Source organism: Aulostomus chinensis, chromosome 3 (assembly GCF_037954235.1).
Source record: "Aulostomus chinensis isolate RoL2024-O1b breed Wild chromosome 3, RoL_Achi_v1.0, whole genome shotgun sequence".
In the NCBI taxonomy this organism is placed as follows: domain Eukaryota; kingdom Metazoa; phylum Chordata; class Actinopteri; order Syngnathiformes; family Aulostomidae; genus Aulostomus; species Aulostomus chinensis.
The window spans coordinates 20,939,762-20,965,436 of NC_141322.1; the positions used below are offsets into that span (position 1 = coordinate 20,939,762).

At 42.1% G+C, this 25,675-nt stretch overlaps 1 protein-coding gene across 4 annotated transcripts in view; it reads left to right on the forward strand.

The window, feature by feature from the left end:
• bsnb (bassoon (presynaptic cytomatrix protein) b) overlaps positions 1 to 25,675 on the forward strand; it is a 66,191-nt gene that overhangs the window by 14,406 nt on the left and 26,110 nt on the right. For all 4 annotated transcript variants that reach the window (XM_086199518.1, XM_086199519.1, XM_086199520.1 and 1 more), the window contains exon 3: positions 6,999 to 7,784. In XM_086199518.1, coding sequence (XP_086055644.1) covers positions 6,999 to 7,784 — 786 coding nt within the window. The remainder of the gene's footprint in view (positions 1 to 6,998; positions 7,785 to 25,675) is intronic.

Below are 25,675 nucleotides of genomic sequence, written 5' to 3' on the forward strand. Positions count from 1 at the left end.
TGTTTTTGGAGTTTTGGATTTGGGTTAAAATGTCTTCTTAGAAATGTTGGGTTTTAATGCCAGAACAACAACTGCAAATGTCCTGATGTCTCATTCCAAGCTCTTTGCTCCCAGCTTGGGAAGATAATTAATTGGATAATTATACATTAAATTTCAGTTTTCTAAAAAAAATTATGCATTTCTGGGGTTCATTTGTTTTTACTGTGCCAGTACTTTTTCTTTTTTTTCCACTAAATGAGTCATCTATTAAAGAATAAGCTCACTGACACACCACAACAAAGTTTTGTGTTTCTGTAATTCTGCTTCCCTCAGTATTGGCTGAAAAGACATTTTAATCGAGGTGATAAAAGAAAAAAAACCTTTCTTAAATTCTTCAGCTGCAGTTCAGCCAAAGCTAAACTGCAAAGACATTTGTGCAATGTACATCTCTTATGTTAACCCTTTCCAGTGATAATACGCTATAGTACAAAAAAAAGCACAAACCTTACTTATGAATATAATGGCAAAGTAGAAGAAGCTTCATAAAAACAGCAACATATTATTTGCAGTGACATGGTGTTGCATTATACCGCACAGGTGTAAATCTACAGTATATCAATAATTGATCTAATGCACTCGCACTCACACCACTTTCCACCACCCTCACGAACACTGCGATTCCCTGCTGTGACTGCACCAGCACACACAGCGAGAAATATTCAATAAGCAGCATCAACAGAAATGCAACAACCATCGCTCATCTTTCTATTAGTCTTACTTTCCTTCCCTGCGTGGCAAAATGTATGAGTAAAACAGATTTATTGAGATTGTACTTGTGCAGTTGTTTGTAGAGCTGAGTTAAGCAGAGAAAAAGAGTTGCACGGTGAAAAAGAGAGGGAGGGAGGGGGAGAGAGAGAGAGAGAGAGAGAGAAGCATTGGGAGGAATTTCAATGTCTCTTGGCCCAATTTGCAAGGAATTGATGAAGCGCTGCATTCCAGGCTTCCTGATCCCCAAACTGCAGTGCTCAGCTGCTGTACATACTGCATGGTGTTACCGCATTGTGATCTCTGAGACGGAGCTTCTCTCTTTGTCTGCTCAAGTTTGCTTCTTTCACTGAGCTTCTTTCTCCACCGAGCTTTCCTGGCATGATGTCCCTCACCTGTCAACAGATGCAAACAGCAGAAGAAAAAGTGCAGAATCGTGCGTGCATCTTATTATATGTGAGAAAAATGTGTGACAGAAATCCCCTCCTCTTGTCTTTTTAGCCGTATTCCACTTTTCTATTCTTGCATGATCACTCAGTGGTCACGTAGAAGCTGCTAAAGCCAAGGAGGTAATGTGATTACAGGAGCTGGTTTGTCTGTCTGTCTGTTAGCAGGATAACTCAAAATGTTGTGGTTGGAAATGGATGTAATTTGAAGCGATGATAGAACTTTGGTTCAGGAACAATCAATTGGATCACCTTGACTTGGCAGAGGTATGCGCTTGCTGAGTGGCTTTCAGTTCCGACTGGGCCCCATTTTCTTATTGGGCACATTTTCTGACAGTCTCCTCTGAGAGTCCTTTATTTTGTTGCGCCCACTTGGCCTCCTATCCATGGCGACTTGTCCCAAGCTTCGGGGCTAAGGCTGAATTCAGACCAAATCTGGCCCTGCGGCAAAACATGGGTCCAGTCATTCATTCAAGGGGGACAGTGTGTATAGTCTGAAAACCAGAGTTGAATTTAAGTCAGCTTTCTGAGAAACTCTACCTGATGTTACACTGGTGTGGCCATCACGTAGCCAAAGATCTGACCGATGCGCTTGGAAAAAAGCAGCCTTCACCATGTAGCATTGTGGCATTCAGCTTTTTCCAGAGCTGCTCAACCCTGCCCTGTGCTGCCCTGCCCTATGCGAGTACTAAAATGAAAATAGGCATGGCAGCGTGCTCAAGTTAGAGGTTCTGGAACAGTTCACATATATGTCACGTTTAAAGGCCGTGTTGTGACATGCCTGCAACATCGCACAACCACTGCAGCACCTGGTTTAGACAGAACTCAGTCTACACTCCTTCATTCAAACAGGTGGCTAGGAAAAAACAGGAACTTGGTTTGAAGCTTCAGGACTTGTTGGCAGTGCAATAATTCAACTGTGGTCGATATATTTCACTCACAGAAGAAAGGGCAGTGAGGAAATATGACATTAGCTTGTGCAGACTCTGCTGCTCTTCGCTAGAAGAAACATTTTGCTATTAAAAACTTTTGATTTCGAAAACAGCTACACTAACATCATGATTCGGACAGACATACAGCTGATCTAGTCGTCGTCACATCCTTTAATAATGTAGCACTGCCATGCTGCTGGAAGTAATATTACTGATAAATTTATACTAACTGTCTTACAGACAGCAGCGAACATTATGCACCCAAACTACACACAGCAATATTCCTCAAAATGATTTTGTTACTTAATAATATATGAAGAAATTCAAAAAGGCATTGTAAAATGCAATGTATGCTGTATGTGACCTGTTTGTTACTATTTCTGATGAAAGCACTGATTCATCTGGCCATAAACTCAGGCTTCATGTAATTCTACTGAAGTGTATGAATTCAAGGTTGCTCTCTCTGTTGCATCTATTTTAGTTGATGTAGTTGTGTATCAGAGTATCTGATCCCACCCAGTTCATGAAATCTTGTGTTTGCGTCTTTCTGAGACTCATTATTTGATCAATTTCCAAGTCTCTCAGGGTCCTTGCTGCGAAAAGCTTCTATTTCTGGCATCATGTCTCTGTTCTTCATAAAGCCGTGGTTCTTCAGCGTCCTGTTGGCAGACGCTGAGGTCTCACAGAACTGTGGGCTCCAATCCCAGCTCATGACCTTTCTTTCCATTGTGCGTGCGCATCTAGAAACGCACATATCTTGCGAGCCGGTGAAAGAATCGAATCCGTGTATGAAACGAAGAGCTGAATGAAAGCTATCCAACATGTATTAAATGAGCTGCAGATGAAGATGGAGGATGAGAGTCAGCGGGACGGATGTGATGCCGATAAGGGAGAGAAATAGAGATGGGAGAAGGAACAAGATGGAGGGTTGTAATGGAGAAGGAGGGCAGGAGACCAGGAGTGTGCAGTGAGCTTGTTTCTTGCTGATACAGATCAGATTTCATAAAGATCCACATGATTGCCTCATAACAAGGGGGACGCAGAGAGGAATGAGATAGAGAAATGAGGCGGAGGCAAGCAGAGACACAATGAAAGTGATAAATAGTTGCTTGCACTCCCCACAGCTGCTTTCTTTGTTTTTCTGGTATGTTTCCCCCCAATGGGCTTAATATGATTATCCTATCTGTAATTTGGAGAGACAAAATAGGGACACTAACAATAATGGAAGGAGGAGCTCGCTCTTGTTTGGGTGTTTTCATATTTGGTGCAATTGCATTGTAGCGTGCCTGAGTATGACTGTCCACCCCCGTTGACACCTCCACCACTACCTGAGGACTGTTGTTGCCTTCTCAATTAGCATATCTAGTTATCCTAATGAGTAATCCACAAAACAAAGAAGAAGAAGAGAACATATTCTAAATTGCTGTCTGCTTCAGCGGTGTCAAAGGTTTTGCGACCATTTTTTTTTTTTGATACCTCAAGATGCCTGCCAGGCAATACAGAGTATCAATCAGACACACACACACACACACACACACACACACACACACACACACACACACACACACACACACACACACACACACACACACAGATATATCAACAGCCACTGCCAGTGCAGGACAGCTCAGTTTCCTGTGTAGGCTTTGGCTACTTGAAGTAGTGAAGAAGTGATTTCCTTTAATTTAGTCAGGGCTAACTGAGCTAACTGGGAGGAAGGAGCATTCCATGATGGCCTACATGTATTGCCATGTATCAGTTTGGTGCATTGAGTCGTTTGCTTACCTGATACCCATACCTACCTATACCTCATTCTAGACTGTATCGGAGGCTTTTCTTTTACTGGAATCAACATTGGAACAGCTATTAGAGCGGTTGTTTTGATACAGTACCTGAGACTGCAGTTAACACCATGCATACGATGTTTACAATTATCAAACAAAGGAGCCCTGAGGCTCAAGTGTCCTTGGATCTGAAAGATTGGATGTAGGGTCTATTTGTCGGCTTATTTGACTGTCCTCACAACCTGAAATGTTCCCAGGTTTTCTCAGTTTCTCCAGATTGACAGTGAAAACCACGGCCTTATCACTCTATATAGCACGGGCTGGCAGGGGGCCAGGCATGGGGCTCAGATGCTGCTGAGCCTGTGACTTACTCTGTCTATACTGACCTACTGAATGACAAAGTGAGTGACAGACTGCGAAGTAGTGGAAGACAGGCAGACTTATTACTATTTTTATTGAATATATTACAATTACATTAAAAGATTGTTGGCTTAAGAAACTGAAAAGCACTGCTGCACTTGCCTGTAACTTTCAGCCTTGAACGTAGACTGAATTGCCGTTTCAACTCACTTTATTAACTCAGCCTTGCATCATGCTCATGTTGGCCTCAGTGATTGACATGTGTAACACGATGCCACTTCCAAGTCTGCCAAATGTCATTTCGGCCTTCTCAGACAGTGCAAGAGCAATTTCTAGGAGCTTGTCGGAGAACGTGTTTCATGAGGATTACAGGAATATGACGGTTTAATGGTCAGTCTCACCATTTTTTGGGGCCATTTATCTTTTGCTATTTTTTCTGGGAATGTAACTAGGTAGCAATCTAGCTAGTTATCCTCAATACTGCCTACAGAACTCTGAATGTTTCACCAACCAGGGAAACAATGAATTGCCGATTTGAATTGCTGAACACATCAGAGGTATGGACATCGATGCAGAGGGCCGTACCCAAATCTAATTACATCAATGTGACATGTGCTCTGTTGCTCCCATAACCACACCTGACGTCGATGTCCAACTGGATCAAACACACAAGTTGTGTTTTCTACATCAGTGTCAAGGACATTGATTTGGCCTGGTTCCAGATCTATAAATCCCAGCCTACATCTATATTTTATATCAATATGCATAGAATTATTCATGAATATGGACGTAAATGTAATGGCTAGTTAACCTAGAATATCAAGCAACACAAAAATAGGGGATATTTATCAGGGGCTTCCTGATTAAAACACACCTCAAAAGATTGCTGTCATGTCTTAATTGTAGAAAAAAATGTGTATAATAATACACATGCTTTTATTCATGCTTCAGGTGTGTTTGTGATTTTTTTGAGTGTGAATCGATGTCCAATGGCTCCAGGCATTCCAAGACATTTGACTCACAAAAATGAAAAGCTCTTTCTGCGTTTCAGTTCTAGATTTAGCAGCTCTACCCATTGGATTCCAGTGGGGGCGGGTCTATGATGTCGCTCTGCAACACGGTTTTGTTACATCCTCCACAAGGTTTCATACCCTGGTAGTAGCTCATTTTTTGTTGTCTCACTTGCGGATTAGAACAATTTGTAGTGAAATACATTTCACAGGTGCCACTCTGTGAAATTCAAGGTTACTGAATAGTTCTTTCTAATTGCTTTTCAAGATGGATAACTACTGAATAGCACTTTACAAGTACTCAACTGTGCAAGCCACACTTGTCAGGCTAAATCACAGACTTATATGGGTTTGTCCTTTTGTCCATTGTTTTCCATCTCATCATCTACTGTGAAAGTACTATCTTCTGATCCGGCACCACTAGTTGCCACGAGTGTGTAGTGATGTATCGTTGCGAATCTACCTAGGGTTTTTTGTATTTTGAAAACTCACCAGGTGCTCAATGTTTTCCCCATGTCTTCCTGCCTTCCTCAATCTGCTCTATTCAGCTTGATGTATCTTCTGTTATAAATAGCCTGGATATGTATTTCAGCTCTCTATGTGGTGGAATCACAACAAGTATTGCCCAGAGTAGCCACATCAGCTCCTGTGGAAGCAACCACTGGTAAAATCTGCAGGTCAGGGAACTAAAATCTCTACTGAAGCGGAACAAAATCTGTATGTACCAACCTTTTTTGGGGTTAAGGGGAATTTTGACCCCAATTTATCAAGGTAGAAGCCATCAGCCAGTCCATTCACCTAGCTCTTTTCTGCCTCTGACCTTCAACCTTACCCCAAACCCTCAAAAACTTTCTCTGACTACATTTATAATGCATTAAGTTATTATGTAATGACCACAAATTCAAGACAGCCACAATAGTGTGGCAGCTGTCAAAGCACCAGGATGCCAATTACCACCAGTGCCTCTTTCTGAATATCACCTTATCATGCACTGATATATAAAGCAGAGAGAGAGAGAATGCAAGAGGGGATAGGTAAGCAAAGACATAAAGGAAATGACAAAAGCAGAAGAACCAAGTGAAAGATTGTGGGAGGATTTTAATGAGGATGGGAACATGTGTAATGAGAAGGCCCGTACCGGAAAGCTTAAAGGGAAGAGACACACAGAGAAGATGCAAGGAAGATTACAAATTCAGGGGCAGCCATGAGTTACTGAGGAAGTCCACACATCACCACATCTGTCAGATTTATTTCCTACACATTTGTTTCTGGGCAAATAATGTTTACTGATAAATGCCCACGCTGGGGAAGGGGGCAGCTTTAATCCCTCCTCAATGAGACATTTTACATCGCTCACAATTATTCTTCATTTCCAAACACAATATTTCCTATTCAGAGTGGGCTGGAGACTATCCCAGCATGCACTGGATGAGGGGAAGTAAAAGCAGCCAGTCCATCACATAAACAGATGAACACACTCATGCTCATGTTTGCACACACAGTCCAAGTTATTTGCTTCTATTTGGACAGTGGAGAGAAAGTAGACCCCACAGGATTGCAGAGACCACAACACAGTCGTCACTGCAGCTTTTTTTCCATTCATATCCAGAGTCCATTCAATAATATACCATATTTTTGTAATTTAAGCATCAATTGAAGTTATTTTACTCTGTGAAAAATGAAGATTTGATGATGTGGCCTGTCTTTGTGTGTCCTTTGTAGGTGCAAGAGTGGCTGTGTCTGAATTGTCAGATGCAGAGAGCTTTGGGGATGGACATGACCACACCACGTTCCAAGAGTCAACAGCAGATACACTCTCCTTCTCATGCTGCCAAAACAGAACCCACACCCACTGCTTCTACTCAGCCAGCCCCTCAGACACACGCCCCTCCTCAAAAGCAGCCTCCAGCACAGGCCCATCCTCCTGGCCCCGCAAAACAGACTGGTCCACCTGGCCCAGGTCAGCAACAGACCAAGTTCCCTCCAGGGGCTGTCCCTCTCCCTGGCATAGCCAAGGCCCCATCCCAGCCTGATTTGTCCCGCAACTCACCTGCCCACCAACCACAGCACCCCCGCCAGGACCAGACACGCAGTGCGGGGAGCTCTCCTTCACGACAGCCCCCACCCCCAGAGCAGACTTTTGGGAAGTTGTTTGGCTTTGGTGCGTCTCTCCTTAATCAAGCCAGTACTCTCATATCTGAGACCACTCAACCCCAACAACAGTCCCCGAAACCAGCTCCCAAATCAGGTGGACCTCCTGGTCCTGGACCTGGGGCAGGTAAACCCTCAGGACCTCAGCCTGCTCAACATGGGCCTCAAGCACCTCCTCAGCAGCCACAACAGCATCCAACCCTGGCCTCCTCTAAACCCAAAGCTTGTTGTCCTCTTTGTAAAACCAGCCTCAATGTTGGCAACACGGCAGAACAACCCAACTACAACACCTGCACACAGTGCCACTCCCAGGTGTGCAACATGTGTGGATTCAACCCCACGCCACACCTAGTTGAGGTAAGACTCCATCGATGTGCTGTTGTAGACCGTGGGTTTTTTAAATGAAATGATTTACTAACATGTTTCTGTGAAAATTATGGCGCCACCACAGCCAAAAGGTTGTTCTCATTTGCGTCTGCACAGTTTTGGGAACCGTAGCTGTTTTTTTGCTGAGGATTCTTGTGCACATGAATCAAGGTCATGTAGCCACTGATCACCTCCGATCGCCTCCCTCTGCTCCCTCCTTCACGAGCTTCATGTCTGTGTGGATTTGATTTTTTATTAGTATGTTAAAGAATCATCTTCTGCTTTATATTTAGTAACTCAGAGGAAATAACACATTCCTTTCAAAATATTTAATATAAAAAAGCAGAGTATTTCTGCACAGAGAGGGATAGCTAGATTTTGTAAGCATCAGGTTATTTATGCAGTTTGTAGACATTTTCTTATCCTGGGCTTCTTCTCTTTCCTTCTTACTCTTTGTGTTTCTCAGTCAAACCTGCTCTGTTCTGCTCTGTCAGGGCTTTTCATGTAGTTAGCAGAGGGAAGTTTGCGATGTGGCTCACCTCATCATTTTGTGCTCTACCCTGGAGCTGCACAGAAATATAGAACTCATCTACAGGAAACGGAACCATAGCAAGTTTAATTGAGTGAATAATTTTAGTATTGATTTGTCACATCCAGGGGGTCATTCTGTTAAGTGCCTCCTTGTCAGGCCGGGATCCAGTTGGTAAGAACAGGGACGTGCAGAGGTTTCCAGAGCCAGGCCATAACAGTTAGATTATGCAAATCAAGTCCAATTGAATGATAGCTGTAATAACAGGCTTTCTGCAGAGCGCTGGTTCTTTTATGGAAAAACCATGTCTTCCTAGGCATCTACTTGTCACAGGCACGAGCACAAGCCATTCATAGGTCGCTATGGAAACAGAGCAATAATTTTTTTGCTAGGCATCCCTTTCATGCTTGATTCTATAGATGCTGAGAGTGTATAAAAACTTTCAAGCTACTCTGTAATTAGGTGTTTCTGCTCTACTGGTTTCAACTCAATCCGGAAAATGTGTGTTTTTTTCCAAACCTGTGAGCGTTTTTTTTGGTCTTTATTCCAAGTAAACTAGCAGGTGAGGTGTTCCAGAGTGGGTGAGACATTTGGACATGGTGTGAGGCTTTGTCCTTAGAATCTAGTTTTCTCTGCCTGATTACCACAGTTCGTTTGGCACAGTCTTCCTCATCCTCTGCAAATCTCTGCAAACATTTCTGTGCCTGCTTTTTCTTGTGTTTGTTGCAGGCAGAGTGTGATCTCCAGTCTCTGTTTTCAAACGGGTGGTGGGGACTAAAGCTGTACTACATCATTTCTTGGTTTTGCCACTGGGGTCTCCACATTTAAAAATCCCTTTGAAATTAATCTGTGCTGGCTGAGTGAACAACTGGGTTCACACTACTGTTAGAGGTGCAATTCATAGGCAATCTCAACAAGCTGGTGCTTAATGTTTCACTGCAAATCTTCGGGGGGGGGGGGGTGTAATACCAGAAAGTTGGTGTGTCCACTCCTATCGTAACAAACAAGAAATGCTTTCTTATCGAGCAAGAATTGGCTGTGAAACACTTAGCTATGATCCCAAGCTCTGGGCAGTGACTGATGTAATGACTTTTCTGAGTTAATGCTACATTAGGCAGTGCAGTGGTGCAGTGGTTAGCACTGTTACCTCACAACAAGAAGGTTCCGGGTTTGAACCCCAGCTCGAGCACATGTGGAGTCTGCATGTTCTCCCTGTTCCTGTGTGGGTTCTCTGTGGTACTCCAGCTTCCTCCCACAGTCCAAAGTCATCAAGAGGGGACGAGGCTGATTGATACTCTAAATTGACCGTAGGTGTGACTGTGAGTGTGAATGGTTGTCTGTCTATGTGTGTTGGTCCTGTGATGGCTGGTGACCTGTCCAGGGTGAACCCCGCCTCTCACCTGAAAGCTGCTGGGATAGACTAGACTCCAGCCCCCCCCACCCCCCACCCTTAATAGGATAAGCGGTAGAAAATGAATGAATGAATGCTGCATTATGAAATGTACCACAGCTCTTGTATCATCTCAAATTCCCACTTGGCCACTGCCAAGTGAAGATCTAAGGAGAGTGACTCCCTAAGTCCCACCTCATACCTCTCCTAAAGCTGCAGCTTCTTCTAAGAGTACCAGGGACACAATACTATGGCTGTGTAGAAATGTGGATCCTTAGTCCAACAATGTTGCCTCTTGAGGAACAAAGTGGTTTTATTACACAAGTACTTCGCCTTACCAGAGATAAAATTATCCCCTTATAAATCACAACTTTCATATCCTTTTGTTATAACTGACCACATCACCTATTGTGATTGTATATTCAATGATATATTTCATTTATTTATTTTAGGTATAGAGTTTCATACAAACACCAATATGTATGTGTGTACACACATAAATAAATGTGTATATACATTAGGGGTGTTACGAAATGTCGCGCCACGAAATTTTGCGAAATAAAAAAATGAAATAAAACTCAAAGATGCGCAAAATAAAAATCAATGTAAAAAAATAAAAACAATGCAAATAGATGCACCGTGCACCACTAACACTGATGATTTTTGACCCTCTCGCCTACTGTATACACATATTACAAGAAGAAGAACTCTGTAGCAACGCCATAGAAGCAGAAGCAGACGTGAAACAATTATTTCTTAATGGAAGAAGACAAGGTCGAGCAAGTAGCAGACAGTCTTTCATCAAACAAATCGGTTGTGTGGACTTATTTTGGCTTCCCATGTAAAAGACAAGGCAACATTGAGACGATTATGGATAAAACAAAACCCCCTGTGTAAACTATGTCGGTACACAACAAGCAGCAATAACTTGTATGTCTGCATATTAAGGAAGGAATATTTGATTTTCGCATTTCCGATTTTTGATTTTCTTCCATCCTTATTTGGTATTGTGAGGATTTTGTATCGTCAGCCCTGTATTTCGTTACAAAATAAGCCCAAAAAACTACGGAATTCAGAAACAAGACTGGAAATGTAAAAATATAGCATAAGTCAAGTCATGAGTGACACAAGCATATTTCATTTGTATAAAAAAAAAAAACAAAACAAAATTTAGCCAGCCCCTTTTTAATCTGTAATGAGACGATGAATGCCGGCATCTGTGAGAGAAAGAGTGGAGGAGGAGGAAGGGAGTGAGAATCAGAGATAATGAGGATCTGTTTGTTGTGTTGCAGAATATTTCTCATCAATTAGTGCAGAAAGTCATGTGTCGCTCTGAGTAAATAAGATGTCCTTGTGTTGTGTCTGCCTCCCATTACAGTTCTCAGGGAGATTCAAACCAGCCCTGTACTACTGTCCTCACCACAGTTTGCTTGTTAGTACAATATAGAATCTTTTTCACAGGATTTTCCTGCTGCTCATTCTGATTTTACAGTTTCCTGCATGTCAATCGTCATTCGAGAATCAGTTTTTCTCTTTGTGCTCTCTTCCAAAGACACAGGATTCCTTACGCTAGTGAAGCAGATCAGACAAACTGGAGAACCTGCCTAAGTTTGTGTGTTTGACATTATGTATTATATTGCAGTTCCTGGCAATTTCACTATTCTTTTTTTTTTCCATTCCCACTTTTCCCATATATCTAGGATATTTTCTCATGGTTGGGCAGGATTGCTGTTTCGACTTTGTTCGGTATTATTATGATATAGAAGTGTGCCTGCTGGTTATAGTGAGACAGAGGCCCTAGTAGATCATTAGTATAAAGACTGAATTTCTCACAGAACTGTGGAGGGGAAAAAAATGTTGAGAAATAGAAAACATAGTTCATCAATAATTCAATGAGGGAGAACATTATGAATAGTTGATGCAGTGTGGAGCAGTGAGAGAGCTGTGTTTGATTCCTCATGTCGCATAAGGTCAGAGTGTGTGTGTGTGTGTGTGTGTGTGTGTGTGTGTGTGTGTGTGTGTGTGTGTGTGAGTGTGTGTGTGCAAGAAGAGTAAAAGGTCCATTTGCTGAACTGCATGTTAGTTTAAATGAATACCAGGAGCATGTTGTGCTTGCGATGTGAGAATCAGATCTGATGTCTTAAGGAATTAAATTCAGTACTTCAACTTAAAATACTTACTTTTTCAGAACATATATTTGATCCTTTTATTTGCTCCCCCATTCATTTTTTTGTGATTAACTCTCTTGAGTTACAGTTTTTCTAAACCTGGGCTCAATATTCTTTTTTTATTGGGGGGGGGGTTTCAAAATGGGGTATTAGACCACCTGATTCGGCAGTTCGCTCCCTGTATGACCGGTGCCAGAGCTTGTTCCCCATTGCCGGCAGTAAGTCAGACTCTTTTCCAGTGAGGGTTGGAGTCTGCCAAGGCTGCCCTTTGTCACTGATTCTGTTTATAACTTTTATGGACAGAATCTCTAGGCGCACCCAGGGTGTTGGGGGATCCAGTTTGGTGGCTGCAGGATTGGGTCTCTGCTTTTTGCAGATGATTTGCTCCTGCTGGCTTCATCGGGCCATGACCTTCAGCTCTCGTTGGATTGGTTTACAGTCGAGTGTGAAGCGGCCGGGATGAGAATCAGCACCTCCCAGTCAAAGGCCATGGTTCTCGCCCAGAAAATGGTGCAGTGCCATCTCTGGGTCAGGGATGCGACCCTACCCCAGGTGGAAGAGTTTAAGTACCTGGGGTCTTGTTCACCAAGTGAGGGTTCAGTGAGGGAAACATGGATTGTGAGATAAACAGGCAGATTAGTATGGCGTCTACAGTGATGCGGACTCTGCATTGGTCCATCGTGGTGAAGAGGGAAGTGAGCCAAAAGGCAAAGCTCTCAATTTACCAGTCAATCCAGGTTCCTACCCTCACCTCTGGTCATGAGCGATGAGTAATGACCAAAAGTATAAGATCGCGGGTACAAATGGCTGAAACAAGTTTCCTTTGGAGGCTGGCTGGGCTCTCCCTTAGAGACAGGATGAGAAGCGCCACCATCCTGGAAGAGTTCGGAGTAGACCAGCTGCTCCTTTACATCGAGAGGAGTCAGAGGAGGTGGTTCAGGTATCTGGTCAGGATGCCTCCCAGATGCTTCCCTGGGGAGGTGAATACATCCAAACGGTTGGAGGCCTAGGGGAAGACACAGGACACATTGGAGAGACTATGTCTCTCAGCTGGCCTTGGAACACCTCAGATCCCCCATGAAGAGCTGGACAAAGGAACCAAGGAGAGGGAAGTCTGGGTCTCTCTGCTTAGGCTGCTGCCCCCTAACCCAACCCTGGATAAGTGGAAGAAAACGGATGGATGGATGGATGGATGGATGGATGGATGGGTCTAAATGATTAATGGGGATAAAAATGATTGGAATATTGAGCGATAACGGTGTAACTGGCAATAACAAACCATCAGCAAAGTAATAACATGGGGCATTAGTCCGCATCAAGGCTATTATAAAGGTCTGGTAATCGTATGGAAAGAAGAAATAAACCTTTTTTGTTTCCATTTGGCTTCTTCCTGCTTAATACTTGGGTCTTAGAGTCAAGTCAGAGTCCATGGTTTGGTTTAGAGCCATGGAAGTGCTGTGGCTTCTACAATGCTTCTTCTATGATTAGTATGCCATTCATGACACACTGTTCACAATGTGGTATACAACAGAAGGCATTTAGCATTAACAAGAGGTGAAATAATACCATCAAGGCTGTAAATCCTGTCTTAAAATCTGTGGAAACAAGAAGAACTATGTTGGAACTGGATAAATTGACCCCACATTGGGAATCTATATATGGTTGCTTTAATGCATTTAAAAATCTTGAAGTGATCCTTCAAAGTGGATCAGACAAATTGTTTAATTTTAGCGTTGTCAGATGATGAGTTAGGTAAGTGAAGTTTAGTTATGGTTGTCCCTGGCTCAGGTCCCCAGTCACAAGGATTTGGTCCGATATAATATTCCCACACACACAAGAGTACTCACAGTCTCTTTTTAATTAATATGCTGAACTGAGACAAAGCAATTACAGCCAGAGAACTTTTTAACTCTGTCTGTAACATTGTCTACAAAAACTATAAATTATGTGTGTGTGTGTGTGTGTGTGTGTGTGTGTGTGTGTGTGTGTGTGTGTGTAGCGTTTAAAGCAGTTTTATTCTTTCAAATGGTGCCATGATGTTGACACAGTTCGTATGGATCATTTACTGAGACACACACACACACGCACACGCACGCACACACACACACACACACAAACACACTAAAGGATTATAGATATTCTAACAGTCTCTACTCCTACAGTAAGGACTACAAATTTCCCTATTTCCTGCATTAAGTGACGATCTTAAAACATATGCAGAACATATAGTATGTCACAGCTCTTAGGATCACAGCAGTGTCTCACACAGGGCTACAGTATAGATGAGCATGTTATTCTAATTCTCAAACATGCTGGAAGTGTTTTCTGAAGGTTGGCACCAGCCCATGTCTGGCTCAGGAGTCCCATCCAAAGCCAGATGGCTGCCGGCATCATGCATCCAAGCCTGCCGCGCTCAGCCTGGCTGCTCCCGAAGTGAGGATGGTACACCACTGCGGCTTCAAACACCCATCCGAACCCAGTCAGCTTCTTGACGCCTTTTAATACTTCCATATCAATTTCTGACGTGTGTGTTCATACAGTATAGTTCTGGAAGAAGAAGTCAGCATCTTTTTCACACCAGCGTGTATTCATACCCACTGATGGCTATCATACCAAAGATGAGTAATCTGATCACAAAGTATGGCAGGTTTGTCAGTTCATTATTAGAAGATGATTCTATTGGGCCATTTAGTGACTATAGACGCATGTAAGGTGCAATTGCAGTTGATAAAGGTGATAGAAATAGTGCAATTACATCAAAATAATTCATGCATCATTCCATCTTGTCATTTAAGTGTTTGTATTTTCTGAAATATGCTTCGATGGAATGCTTTTGTCCCTGTAATCACTACTGGTGTCCAGACTGTAACTCAAGAGCCATTTCACTGAATCCTATGAAACTTTACTCGTCTTGAATATGATCTATGCTGGATCGCTGTTATTTTTGGTCACTGCTGCTATTTCTGTGGCAGCCATATTGGATTATTAATTTTTAAGCAATCATAAATATCTGCATCTCTCATATTTTCTGAATTGGGAAACGAGATAGGTTTCTTTGAGAAATGTATGATATCTATGACACAGTGTTTTTTGCCTCTGTAACTGCCGTCACTACTACATCCACGTTCATTTTTAATCACCGTTGCTAACTTCCTGTGCTAGGAAGCCATTTTGCATTATTATTATTGTTGTTATACAGTCTTTATATGCCTTGATGGATTTACATCATGTAAAGGCAACTGTTCAACAAGACAGGGTGCTGAACTTCTCTGGATCATTGATGTTTACAAAATCTTCAGTGTCTTTTCAGTTATTCTTGGGAAAACTTGAAACATGATTTTTCTCCCTAAGAATTACGATCACGATTCTCTTTTACTGTTACCTCAAAAACCTTTGTTTCTTTCTTATAAAACCCTCCTGAGATGACAGGGGTTTAAACAGATACATATGTCAAAGTGCTTGAGTGTTGACTGTAGTGAAAGAGGGAGAGAAACAGGAGAGACTGAGCTGCCATCACTTTGAATAATAGTCCATCTAGATGTGTGAATTGAGATCACGAGTTTGTTTAATCGTGCCGCCCGAGTTTGTGCACTGTGATATTTTTACTGTCCCTGTTGTTCTCTGTCGTGAGGATGAGTGTGCTACATCGGACAGATACCCCGGGCAGTTGTCGGTAACTGACCATGTCTACTTTTCCCTATCCAAACCTTGGATTATGCTACTGAACTAAATGTTAATAGTTGCCTCTGGTACTTTTTAAAGAAACAAGTTTCCAAGCCCTGCACACCCTCACATTCAACCATCTACACACATTATTGTATGTCACACTGCTGTTCTTTTATTCCAAACATAATAAATGGGTGAACTGTGTGAACCCGACTCACCTCACACTTTAATGGCCATTATGACAGAAGGAGAAGGAGAATCCTATGAAATATTTCATCGTTGTCTTGCACTCAACACTATTCCTGCTCTTACCTCTACTATATTATAGTGATTTAGGTGACTTGCTAGACACATCAAATCTTCTCCCCGACATGTCGTTATTTACTGCAGTGCTGTAGTTGCCTTGCTCTCTTCCCTGGCTTGTTTCAGTCGTAGTCAGGAAGCTGCCACACATGCACACACCTCCTCTCTGCACGTTTCAGTGCTCTTCCGCCTCACTCCTTACATTCCTCTTCCTCCTGTCTACATGCTTTAGATGGAGACTGCTTGCTGTTGACACATTGATTGAATTGGCAATTACTTGTGGTTGAATTGCGCGCAGTTGACATTGCAACACGGATACTCAGCCCTCTTTATTCAGTCTGCGCCCTGTTGATTTAGCAGCAACAGCAGGGTGAGCATTTTAAAAATCCTGCACATAATAAAACAGAGGATTTATAAGAGGTGATATGGACACAAACTGCACAGGGGTAGAGACAGAGAGTTTTTGTGTGTGTGTATGCGCGCGCACACACACACTCCTTGACAGAGGCGCTAATAGTCAAGTGTTTCTAATCTGTGATAAGGGAGTGTAGTAGTGATCCCCTTGAGCATGCTGCTTAACCCCACCACACCACTGTAAAGCTCCACCCACACAAATGAGTGCCATCTGAGAATAGTAAGCCTTGTTGGATGATTAAACCAAGACAATACCATTTTACACCCTTTGCTAAATATATTAACGTTCAAGACACAAAATAAATCCTGTCTTTTTAATTAGGGAGCACATGTACAACTTTAAATTTTGTGAGACATTTTTGACCCTAAACCCAAATTCCGCTCTGAGTTAGTGATCGTGCTGCAGGATGACAGGACTATGATATAATGTACAACAATGACCAATTCCAGTTAAGCTTATGTGACGCCCAGCACAGATGGCTCTCTGGTTTGGAAGCTTAAATGCTACTCACTCTCATCTCTGGGACCTTTGTGCCACGGGCTCAGAGTGAACTTGAGTTACGTACATTTCCTCTAAACTTATGTATGTTACTGATCTGGTGACAGATCCACAGGCAAAGATCCCAGAACTGCTTTTGTATTCTATGAAAATTTTTAAAATATTTGTTGTTCTTTTGTTTCAGCAGCATTGTTTTTCCTGACGACCAAGACACAGAAACTGCTTTGTATATGGCTGTTCCTGCTAAGCTTCTATGCATTACAAGTGTTAATTTTTCTGGAATATCTTTGAGTTGAGGTCAGCTTCGACCTGTTCTGAGGCCTGGCTGCACCCGCAGCAACATCAGTCCTTTTGATGAATGACTATCTGAGAAGCACAGTGACCATATTGAACCTGAATTATACCCCCCGCCCTTTTCTGCGATTTCATCTATCTCTGCCCTTCCTCTCCTACCTGAGTGAATACGCTTTGCTTCAAGGAACCTCTGCATTGGTTTAATCACCCTCTTCAGAACTCATCATCTTCAAGGCCTGGTGGCTATGCTAACGAGCTTCATCAATGCTCCAGGGGCCCCTGGCAGCGTCGTGTCTATTCTCGCTGTCATGAGCCACAGAGGTGGGCTGGAGCAATCCTCCCACCCCTGCTCCTGGGCCCTCCTGTCTCAGCGCATCATGTCACCCGCCTCATTGGTGCTCTTGCACTCTCTTCTCTGCAGCACCTCAGGCAAGCATCTACTCCCTAATACTGGCAGAAAGAAAGAGGGAGGGGTTAGTTGAGTGTGGTGCTCAGGAGCTGCAAACCCTAAAAGGCTGGTATCACAAACTTGAGAGCAGAGAATGGAGGTTGTATGTCCGGGGAACAAAAGAAGAAAAAACAGAGCTAGACTGAGGTAGCATTACATTGAAAGGCAGCAGGAGAGACAAAATGAAAGAGATAAAGCTCACTGATCGCTCAGATATTACATTTAACCCCTTGCTAATCTCCTCAGTGCTGCATCTGTCGGGCCACAGTTGAGATGATCAGTTAGCGAGGGTCTGATTGCTGCTCTGGACTGTGACCTGACAACAGCAACAATAGCAAAAGTAACATGAGGACCATTACACTCAGCTAGAGAGAGATGGTCCTCACGCTGGCTCCATTAGTGGAAACACTGGGGCTTCACTGTTTACTGCTGCGTCTGCACAGACATCTATGCACTATTCTCCATCCTCCTCTCATTAAGTAGCACTTTCTTGTTGATCAGTCATGTTCATAAAACAAAGCGGCTCATGCTGTCATGAGGTCACGAGACCACCTTTTATCAAGCACATTTATGTGTGGAATGCAACTGCATACACACACTGGAGATGTTCATGTACAGACACCTTGGTCTCCATTTTGAAAAGGGTGATTTTAGCATTTTTCTGCACAGGTGTGAGTTCTTTACTTATTTTGCACGTCAAATCAGATCTGATCGAACAGCCTTCAAGGTTCTGGTATGGTAGATTAGCAGCAGTTTTAAATGTTAGAAATTATAGATGTGTCCTTTTGCATGGTAAGAGTGTAAAGTTATACGGCACGAAAACACATTGAGGTGAAAGAAAGGACTATCTGGCAGTGAAAGTAGAAATGTGCTAATGTAATAAATGTAGCATACATGTTAAAGGATATTGTTTATCTTTTTAATTGGAGAAAATGTGTTTTTCTGCAGATCCGGTCTGCTCTGTGTCCAAGTCTGCTCCTCTGCACGGAAGATGTGCTGGCCCACACCCCTTACTGTGGATGACTAAATCATTCACTTTCAATACAAAATATTGCTTTCAGATGGATCAGAAAAATTGCAGTGCAGCTTTTTGACTAATTTTAATTGCATTGAATGTGTAATGGCAGTCCTGTAAATGCTGTCATTTTGGTTGTATTTCCTCATTCTTAGAATATTGCTTCTTCTATATGAGCAAATAGCACAATTTCCTAATGTTGACACCTGTGGTGCCATATTTGCTAACCAAGTTTAATGTGCGTGGAGGGATCAGCTGCTATTGCAAACTAATCTAAAAGACAGGAGCAGCATATTTACATACATATTTATTAGAATCATACCAATAAGTAAAACATCCGACCAGACGCTGGTGATAGGTTACAGCTTGAGTAATTTGTCTAAAAGATAAATGTATGAAACATGATTTGTATTTTCTTGGCTGCTTGTTGGTGATTAGACTGGTGGAAGTGTTTGAAATTCATCTAAAATAAAACAAGGGTGAGGAGACAGCCTGATTAACTTGTCCTGGGGACAAGACACATGCCTTGTTTGGGCATTTCTGCCAATCACAGTGTAAAATAGCTTTGTTTGTTTGTTTGTTTTCAGCTTGATTACATTTTGCGTTCAGAAAATGCACATCTAAGTCTTTCATCTTGTTGTGTTTCCCATGGGAGTGGACAAATTACCAGCAGCATCCCCCCATCTTCCGTATGATGCTGCTGACAAGCCATACAGCTATTGACTGCTGCCTACGTCTGATTTCATCTTATTCTGCCACATTCTCTGACTTATTATCTTGCTGACATTTCACCTATATGATGATGAATGCCTGCAAACATGCAGAACAGAGAGTGAGTCAGGAAATATGACTGCGTAATCAATGGGGTAGGCAGGAAGGTGAAAGTAAGACACACCAAGCATCAACGTTGGACTGTCAACCAACAGAATATCAACACCAAAAAAACAAAAAACAAAGGGAAAAGTCAAATACTACTTTGCCTTCAGAACAGCTTCAGAGCTCCTCTGGGTGCTGTCTTACAACTCCTGAAGTGTGTGAAGTGGGATTGTTCTTGTCCTTTTCACTTCTTTAAGGGATGAAGGAGGTAGATCCTCAGAATCTCCCTTAAGATGTTATATTTAGAGGTGGTGGAGACAATGAGACAGGGTTGTTAAGTGCTTTGCGTTGCAGTTAAGTTTATTACCCCATACTCTATATGATAAACAGTTTATGCTAGTTCTTGTTTTATGTTATGAATGCAGGGAATTAAAAGATTATACCAATGTATAATATATTACATCTAAATTAAAAAAAATTATTTATCCAAAAGAATATGATTGCTTATGCTAACAAGTACCCTTCTAGCATAGCTGATTAGCAGTGCGACCCACTGAGCACCTGGTTACATCTTGTTCCAGTAATGTGTGATGTTTTGGTGGCACCCTTTGAGGTGCTGCAGTTGCATGGCATATGTCCCATAAGAGGGCACCTGTTGCCCCCCCCCCCCCCCCCCCCTGAAATAAAAAGAAACAGACAGATTAAGTAAATAAAGCGCAAAAAAGATCCCGACCCTGTGCCACTCAGACCCGTCAGGGACAGCAGAGACAAACACACTTAATGGCACATGACACACTGTTGTCCTGCAGCTACACACTGAAGAAATTGTGGGTCCCAAAAAAGTTATTTCATAAATAGATCAACTGTTTTAGAAAAATGGCTATCTTGTTCAGTAAACAACACCCAGTAATATATTCTGTCCACGCTAAAAGTGGTTCAGGCTCATTGAACCTTTCCAATTTTTCTCTTGTCATATTGTCTCTGTGCTAAACAATTCCAAAAAGCAATCATGTCCTTTAGTACCTAACGCGCTAAACTAAGATGACTATTCTTCAAAACATTAGATCTGCTGAATCTCCCAGCATTATCAACATGAATGTGATGCACGCTCATGTGCCTGCATTTAACCATTAGCAAGCCCATGTCAGTTTCTGGTTATAATGTAGCTCCTCTTCCTGTAAATCACTTTTAGATTTATTTTGAAATTTCTATCATTTCATGTCAGTTATCAAGCCACGCATCTCTACCAACACCTTCATCGAACCACTCACTGACCCTGAAGAAGGAGCTTCTCCAGCCAGTGGACCACTGCGTTCAAGACGTGATTGTGTGCATTAGTTAACATTTTATTTGGACTTAGAGTGAATTGATTGTGTGCTACTGAGCAAGAGGAACAAGTTTGGAGGTGGAGTCTCGATGTGGACAGGGCAGACAGGGACGGAATAAATACCTGTTTTCATAGCAGCCTGCTGAACAGCGGTACGTTAATGCTGATGAGCGAAGGAAACAGTTACTCTTACGGTAAGACCAGAAAATGCAGTGTTTGCTTTGGATGAGCTTTTAATACCCTTTTTCATCTAAGCAGCGAATTTGATAAAAAATTATTTTAGTCACTGCTCTGAAAGTCTGGTCCACCTGCAGGTTGGTCTATTGAACGTCAGTCCAACTGTAGCTTAAAACCAAAGACACATACAGAAGAATTAAAATTCTGCTACTTCCTTTACAATAGTGTAACATTACTGATGATTAGCTTGCAATAGTTTGTGTGTTCATCTTTTACGCGCTGTGAAGTGTGTATGAGTGACTGAGGTTGAGTGCTGCTTGCTCAGTGGATGATCCTTCATTTCCTCTCTAATCCACAGGCCTGACCACGTGTCCCCATTGAAGGAGTTGCAGGGGATTGACCTATATACCTGCTGACTCTTACTGACCTGTCACAGCTGTGGCGTGGCACAGCCTGGCACTCTCCTGTGACATGTGCTCGCTCACGCTTCACGCTGTGCACTTGGTAGCCTTAAAGCACGGTTCATTCAGACTGAGCGTAATAGAGATGGGTACAGAGGCTTAAAAGGCTCTAATAGGGGTTTGATACACTTGGCTGCTCCACTGATCTGTGATTCTTATTCAGAATATTACTGCACTACAAACAGCATTTAATACAGTGCACGTTGTGCTGCTGGTTCGGTTCCCTTGTATTTGTATGTGAATTTTACACACCATTCATCTGCACTGTAGGAACAATTGATTGTGAGCGTCTGTGTGTTTAGGCGACAAACTGTGCTGACATATTCCCACACTAAGTTCACCCCAAGCTCACCTCTTTCACACCTGCTGGGCAGCGTGCCTGTGTGCACACCATAGTTAATAATTCACACTGACCCTCTGCTCTCCTGACCTTCACTTGTTACAAATAAATTATGATCTCCTCCGTCATATGGCTCATTAATCTCTCCCAGACACAGAATGTGAAGTATCATTATGACTGTTTGTCTTTACCATCGTTGTTTTGTTGTAATTCTCTTTACACAAATACAGTGTGTTTAAAAAAAGGTGATGAATGTAGACTGTACCCAGTAAGATTTAGTTACATATGACATGATGTGATGATTTGAGTGTTTAAAAAAATGTTTACAGGAGCTCAAGGAGCTTGCAGCTCTTTTAGGACTCTTTTGTCTGAGTTCATTAAATACCTGCAGCACCGTGGAGCTGCCGGATTTATTTAAGCGTCTCCAAAGTGAAAGTGTTGGGCGCGCTGATCTATGCAGCAGTACAAAGATAACTCAACTTCATTAATTGCATGTAATAAGCAGGTGTGAACTGAGACTAAAAAAAAGGACTCTGGACTTCTTTTGTTCAGACGTGCCCACCACAGCCCCCCACTCCCACCCCCAACACAGATACTCGACCACCCTCCGCTACGTTGACACACATACACACCAGCTCTTATTTACTTCCAATTATAAGCATATCGGATATCAAATCTAGGCCACTGTAACTCTTGTACAGAGTTATTTTAAGAGCAAGTGAGAGCTTTTTCCCTCAGTAGGCCACCATGATCCTGGATACTAGATCATGCAGTCAGTGATGAATGTTAGAACGTTACGGGCTGTATAATCTACTTCGACACCTTGAAAGTTGAAGGACTTACTCCTCAGGGTCATTCTGTAGGATACAAAATATATTTAAATAATCACGAGATGTTGCATCCATGTCAAAACCCGCTAAAACAATGACTGTACTTCTGACAAATCGACATGTATTTCTCTCGCCCCTGCATGCTTGGTTTGGTTATGCTAGCGGCGTTGCAGTCGCGCACGCACGTGACATCATCTGCCTGAGATCTCAAGGGAAAAGCTTTACTTTTTTGTGGCGCATAAACCTTCCTTTCACATTAGCTTAAAAACTCATCACCTTCCTTCATGCTGTTGCAGCATCAGATTTTTTTTTTAATCTCTAGCCTTTTTGCTCTGGTTTTAATCAACTTGTTCAGCAAACTTGTTAAGTTCTTATTGCAGTAAATCTACTTGTTCACAGCGAGGGAGACACACCAGGCCTGGTGTATCCCGGAAGTTGCAAACCATGGTGCCATCGACCAACTGGGATTTTTACCGGCGCTCCCAATGGCCAGTCTGACTTTACCTTACATGAACAACATAGACAAAACCATACAGTTGTGCAATACTTTTGGCAAAAATAACAATATTTTGCTAAATGAATAAATAGCAAAAATAACAAAGTATGAAATTATGTAAACAACATCCTGATGATAACATAGTTGGTTTAAACTCCATCCTATAAAATTTCCATTCAGGCCAAATGACCGATTTAAGACATGAATATTATAACAATGAGATCTCTCACTGAGAACACTTACAGTTAAGATATTCAAGTATTAAATACACAGCTGCTCTGAAGGTTGATGGTGGCTGTTGCTGGTGCTTTGCGATCTCAGAAAGAATTCAAACCCGAATTATGCTTTTTTTGATATAAAAGAAAACTGCAGTTGAATTATTTCAGAATAACTCATGTAAAAAGGAGAACAGCGAAGATTGACGGTTCTACATAAAACATTTTATATCTGACAGCAAAAGCTTAATGTGGTCAAAGGTTTGTGCGTTGTTTGGTAACACAACCCTGTTTTACATTTGTGATTTCTCTTGTGGCAAGACAACAACCTCCAAGCTTTTATTTTGCACTATTTAACTTGGCTTGCTTACTCTCCACAGTAAATGTCAAGCTTTGACCTCCACTGATACTGCAGATACACAAGATTCTACAATGGCCACCTTTTTTAGAGTGCGCTGCTTTTAAAAGTCAGATCATTTAAACGCAGGGAAATTATCTTCATTTTATTCCTGGTAATGAGCCCCTTAAAATATGACATGTCAGTGAGGTTTGTCCTGCATTTAATGACAGCTGACATTTTATTTCTCACAGCATGCAGTCTGGTTACTGGCAGAGGAACCTTGTGGGGGACTGACTCTCGCTGTGCGATGACTGACAGTAAGAGGGAGATACTTAGCTTGTGCAGGTTACAGACAGTATGTCTACCTGCACATGTGTAGGCAGTTTGCTCATAGGCATTTCAAATATTCTGACGTGTCCGTGTGTATCCATATCTATCTCAGTGCCTGCAGAAGTGGGACATGTGGCTGTGACTGTCACCATCAATTGTGCAGGGAATAAAGGCTGAGGTTGCGGTTAAACATGCTGCCTACTCCAAGTGCAATATTTAGCAGGATGCTTGAATCTGACTCAAGCCTTTCTGAGTGCACTGTTTGTTTTTCTGTCCTGTAGTTCATGTTATTGTGTGGGTGTGTACGCTCCCACGGGCTCCATATCGCTGATAAATTCTTTACTCTCTGGCTCCCTCTGTGGGTAGGAACTGTAAAAGATTTCCAAAGTCGTTTCATTGGCAGGCTCTGAAGGTTTGAGCTCGATTGCACCTTTTTCTGAACATTTCTTGCATTTATCAGATGTATCCAACTACAAATTAGAGATCCGGATTCTGTACTGAACAGTTGGGAAATCTGTCACATGCATTCGAATATTCAGTAAGCCACTGTGGGCATTCTTAGGAGTGACCTCTAGCCGAAGGAAATGTTTCCACAACCCCTTTCAGACTCCAACTGTTCAAGGTTTTCAGCCAGAATGAGAAGTCACCAGCTCCAAAAAGCCCCTGGGAGTTTTATAAATATGCAAAAATCATTAAATATTCAATGGAGGTCCCGGTTAATTACAGCACATTGAAATATTATATGTTTTTCTCACATACACATAGATCGGTCTATGATTACATTTGTATATCCCCATTTAGATGAGTATTTTTTAGCTATTATACCCTGTGTAGAGCTCTGTTGTACTGTGATTTATTAGGATGAAAAGTAAAGCTACAAAAACTAAACAATGTTTTGGAATCCTCCTTTGAACCTAACTCAAGAAGACTATTCTGCAGGGCTTGACAGTTTTCTTTTTTCTCCTAGTCTGTTCAAGTTTGCCCAACGTTGACTAATTTTTCACCTCATAGTTTTCTTTAACAACTTTGAGAACTCCATTTATAGCCTGGGGTTTTCTATCTGCTACTTTCCAAGTGTTTCATACCCTATTACATTTAAGCAATTTTTTTGTAATTGACTTCTTCTAAATTGAGGGAGACAGTAAACAGAGTGGGATTTTAATTCAAGATGGTTAATCAAATGAGCCATCAAGAGGCCCCATCTGAGTGCCTCTAATTTGTCATTTACATACCTGCTTTTAGCCTCGGTTGTCATCCGGCTGTCACACTCAGGATTCTTCATGGTTTTATAATTGTGGTCCATTACATTTTAGTGAAATTATGCCAGCTACAACTGCACAGATACATACAGACAGGCCACTATATAATTTCATGCATGCATTTCTCGTTTTACACACACACACACACACACACACACACACACACACACACACACACACACACACACACACACACATATGTTGTGTGAGTGATCAGGATTGTAATGTCTCAGCAAGCTCCTCTGAGAACAGGATCAGTCTATGAGAATGGGATCAATCTGTCTGACCTTTTCCTCGTGGTAACCTGCGGTGTTCAGTCTCTCATTATTTTGACAGTGAAAGGGCAGCTTTTCCGGCTGGACTGGATAGAACATCACTACACGGACAGTGTTCAGTACCTACTTTTGTCTCACATGTCAAAAACCTTGTTCTGCTTTTCCCGCTTCATTTTTTTTTGGGGGGGGGGGGGTACTTTATCAAAAAAAAAAAAGCCCAAGAAAGAATTTACATTTTCTATTGCCACAAAACAATTTTTAGTCAGCATCTGCCTGCAGCTCTTAAGAGC